This window comes from Sinocyclocheilus rhinocerous, unplaced genomic scaffold (assembly GCF_001515625.1).
Source record: "Sinocyclocheilus rhinocerous isolate Xijiao unplaced genomic scaffold, SAMN03320098_v1.1 scaffold2117, whole genome shotgun sequence".
Lineage (NCBI taxonomy): Eukaryota > Metazoa > Chordata > Actinopteri > Cypriniformes > Cyprinidae > Sinocyclocheilus > Sinocyclocheilus rhinocerous.
Window position 1 is genome coordinate 820216 of NW_015626361.1, and position 4515 is coordinate 824730.

The 4515-nt window shown below is 37.1% G+C and overlaps 1 protein-coding gene across 7 annotated transcripts in view; it reads left to right on the forward strand.

Annotated features, from left to right (window-relative positions):
• The window catches only part of LOC107711740 (connector enhancer of kinase suppressor of ras 2-like), a 47762-nt gene that overhangs the window by 34048 nt on the left and 9199 nt on the right, over positions 1-4515 (forward strand). For 5 of the 7 annotated variants that reach the window (XM_016516785.1, XM_016516801.1, XM_016516795.1 and 2 more), the window contains 3 exons: positions 1842-1924; positions 2302-2331; positions 2541-2644. In XM_016516785.1, the coding sequence (XP_016372271.1) occupies positions 1842-1924; positions 2302-2331; positions 2541-2644 (217 nt within the window). The remainder of the gene's footprint in view (positions 1-1841; positions 1925-2301; positions 2332-2540; positions 2645-4515) is intronic. The other 2 variants (XM_016516807.1, XM_016516812.1) reach the window with 1 other exon arrangement.

Sequence of the window (4515 nt, forward strand, 5' to 3'; positions counted from 1 at the left end):
ATATATATTAAATATTAACAAAAATTTTATTAAATATTAAAATACTACTTTTATACTAACAGTTTAGCTCAAAGACACTGAAATCAGTTTCATGTCCTAGGGGTATGTCAGCTTTGTTAATGCTAGACAAATATTTGTGGACTGAACTGGTCTGAACGTCCACGCTGTTATTTTGCAAATGAACTCATTGCACTCAACACAACAACTGATATTAGCTATCACTGGAAAGAAAGGATGAACATTTTCACTATCATGACATCTATGGAATCTCATTTCTGCCACATAAGAAAAAAATCATGCTTTAATAAATCATAATTGACATAAAAATTTGAAATTGTGATATAAAAAGCCACATAGTTACAAAGTCAATAGTTGTGACAATTTTGACTTATCATAATTGTATTATTATTCTTATTATTATGATTTACCAAAGCATGATTTGCTGGAATGGGGTTTCATGTCACATATCAACAATATACTGTGTATTTTCACACATTTTGGTGACGTTCATTCATTTACTAATCACTATATAATGAATGTAATTTCATTTCTTATATGATGAAAGAGTGAGCTCAAATTAATGAACATTCAGGTAGTGATAATGAAAAAAAAATCAGATTTCTAACCAAATGCAGATGAGCTTTGAATCTGATCTGTAAAAATTTTCTTGTGGAATTTTTTTGTGTGTGTGTTGCAGTCAGATACAGTAAAAATATGGTTTTTGCTGTCCGCCTGATAAAGCCAAATTGTTTTGATGGTATTAACCAGCTAGAAATGAACACATGAGTCTCATATGAGGTGCTGCAAGCATTTTACACTGTTGGTTCTTTTAGCGGTTGCTTTGCAACAGATTTATTGACGTCACATGTTCACATGTCACATGTGGTTGTGCTTGTTCAATAAGCAATGCACACATTTCCTCTTTGTGATGATGAAATGAATACTCTCTCACACATACAGGCTCAGACATGCACACTAAAATAAACATTTTCAAATGGAAAAGAGACAATCTCATTTTCATTTGAACTTGTTGTGCATTAAGAGCATCGTCATGACAACAGTGACTTCCTAGCCTCCAGTCTTCTGTGACTGCAAACACTCAATAGGACAGTGTGTGATGTAGCAGTCATGTGGATTTTAAAATGATTGGGTCTGTTGGTGACCCTGAGGGACCGATCCATGGAGATGTGCAAGGAGCTCAGAGCTCAGAGCCCATTACATACTGATGAATCCAGACACAAGACTTTTTCGCATCAATTTCTGAGCTATCAAGCACATTCCAGTGGTGTTTTAGTATCGTTGATATAGTATATTCGTTTTCTTAATATTTTAAATTAGATTTCATTTTTATTTCTGTTTTCATTTTCATAAAATAATTTTGTTGTATGTTTTTTGTCACTTGTATTTTATCTCAATTAATGAATATTTTATAATGGTTTTAGTTAATGACATATACACGTTTAAATGAGGATATGCTATAGACATCTATTGTTTTCATATAGCCTAAAGTGAATTAGTAATCCTAAAATTAAACTTTTGCATTTTAGAATTTTATATATATATATATATAAATATATATATATATTATTGCTCACAAAGTATTGTTTAATAAACCCAAACACAGGCAGTAGCACACAGTCTTATTGGAAACAGACACATAAAAGCTATTATACATGCTACAAACTTACCACAATCATTCACAAGACATGAAAATGCACTCATGAACTCATTGTCACACACCTAAAATGTCTTGCCGACACACTTGCCTTATGAGTCACTCTCTGCAGCGACATTGGGTTTTTCCAAACATCTCGTCAATCTTATCAATTCCTTACTTTCAGAGAGAGGTGGAAGAAGAGGAAGAGAAAAACAGACATTCTCTTTTGGGCAGGGTGGCAGCTTCAGTCCGCTCTCTGTCCTTCAGGTGAGTTCGACTCAGCTGAATATCCTCAGATGCTCCTATAATCACTATATTGCTTTTTCTGATGCTAAATGTGCATGATTTCAGGCTCTGTAGATGAATTTCAAGTCGCTTATTTCATGTTTGTTTCATGTTCCCCATTGAGGGGAGGAAATTATAGTAGTTAGAGCCTTTAAAATATGGTAGGATATTCTAGGATAATTTTGTCTGCTTCTCTCATGTAACCTACAGTATAATGCTTAGCCTTGATTCTGTGCTTTCCATCATTTTACTCTTTTACAGTAAACTTACTGTGTATAAGAAGTGAAAGTCTCCATTTCTCTGCCTGTGTGTTTCATAATCTAAATTATTGTTTCATAACTGTTTTCTGTGAGCTACAGTGAGGACATGCGAGTGATCCGCTATCTCAGGTCTGTGTGTGTGTGCACAGCATGGCTGAACTGGATTTGAATGTGAACTATACTATGTGTGTGTTTGGGTCAGTTTATATGGCATTAAAGCTGCTTCTGTATATGTAGCACTGCAAAGGGCCACTTAGCCGACTGTGTCTTTTGATTCATTTTTTAGTGTTACATGCTTTCATATAGTGTGTGTGTGTGTGTATGTTTATGTACCACAGATCAGCATCAGACGGCACACATCATTTCAGAAGGGAGAAATCAGCGCTCTCTAGTGAACAAAGCTCTAATGAGCATCAGCCAAACGCCTTAAAGCCAGGGGCAGGTAAGAGTCGCAGCAGACTTTACAGAAAATATAGAAGACATCAGCTGGAAAAAAAAAAAATTGTACAGACTTTTTAAAAATCCTGTCCATTCAGAAGTAATAAGTAAAATTTGTACACACATAAAAGAATGGTGTATATGTAGTTCTTCTCACACTGCTGTCTTTTCAAAAGTTTGGGTTCAGTAAGTTTTTTTATTTGAAAGAAATTAATACTTTCCTTTAGCACTGAGACATTAAATTGACCAAAAGTGACAGTAAAGACTTTTATAATGTTACAAAATATTTATATTTTAAATGAATGGTGTTTTTGAACTTTCTATTCATCAAAAATGTATCACAGTTTGCACAAAAATGTTAAAGCTGCACAACTGTTTTTTACCATTGATTATAATAAGAAATGGGACACTTCTTGTGACACTGAAGACTGGAATAATTTTAAACTATTTTTTTATTATAATAATATTTTACAATATTAGTGTTTTTACTGTATTTTTCACCAAATAAATTTATTATAATAAATAGATTATTTTTATTTGACAAAAATATTTGTAATTATTTTATATATGAAGAGTGTCACAGTGCGTATGAGGGAAACGAGGAGATGACGTTCAAAACTTGACTTTTAATAAACAAACCAAATGAAAAGGAACACTAACATAGGGAGCGCAGGAGACACACATGGAATGATGTTTAAGACTCGACAAGAAAACGAGGCAGACTACACATTTATACTAAACTTAACGAGGGACAGACAGGTGCGAGGAATCAACTAATAATGAGACAACGAGAACAGGAAACCAAACCAAATATGGGCATAAGGAAACACGAGGGAGAACTCGAACTTAGGGAACAAAACACAAGAGACAGGAACACAGGCCTGACAGCTGCACACCTGTTAAATGTTTCAAATCTAAAATATGGAGTAATACTTAGCTTAGCGTAAATATAAGCACAAGCTCATAGACTTGAAATTTATCCTGCTTGAATTTGTTCTAAATGAAAAACGCATATAACTTCATAAGTTCTGAGCTGTTTTCTTGTGTTTAATTTTCTTTGTCTTTTTTGTCTCAATATTTCTAGCACAATCCAATTTTTTTCTACAAATACTGTGCTCTGTTTTCAGGTTCAGCATGGCTACACTGTCTGTAAACTCGCTGCTTCTCAGCTGCACTCAGTTTGCCGGAGCGCGCTCTGGGGCTGGAGCCCACACTGGAGCGAGCTCTGGGACTAGGATGAAGGCAGATAACAGTCCTTTTCTCTTCATCCTCCTCCTTTGGTTACGGGGGAACTAGGCAGCCGGCGGGCTTGACTTCGTAGCGGCCAGTGGGCTTGACTTCGTAGCGGCCGGCGGGCCGGAGTGAGCCACGGCCGGCGGGCTCGACTTTGTAGCGGCCGGCGGGCCTGACATCGGAACAGCCGGTCGTACTGGGCTGACGACTAGGGTGGAGCTTCGGAGGACAGCGAGGAATTTGGGGTTAGGCAGGCGGTAGGAGCCGTTGGAGAGGTATTTGGAGGTTCTCGGCGTGGGGTGAGCTGGGGAGACGCGGCGCGTTCCAGCGGGAGTTGGATGACGAGGCTTGGGAAGTTTCTGCCGCAAACCCGAAAGCGCGTCCTCAGCTGCAGTCATCTTTTTGTGGTCGAGTCTTCTGTCACAGTGCATAAGAGGGAAACGAGGAGACGAGGAGATGACGTTCAAAACTTGACTTTTAATAAACAAACCAAATGAAAAGGAACAATAACATAGGTAGCGCAATAGACACACATGGAATGACGTTTAAGACTCGACAAGAAAACATGAGGCAGACTACACATTTATACTAAACTTAACAAGGGACAGACAGGTGCGAGGAATCAACTAATAATGAGACAAC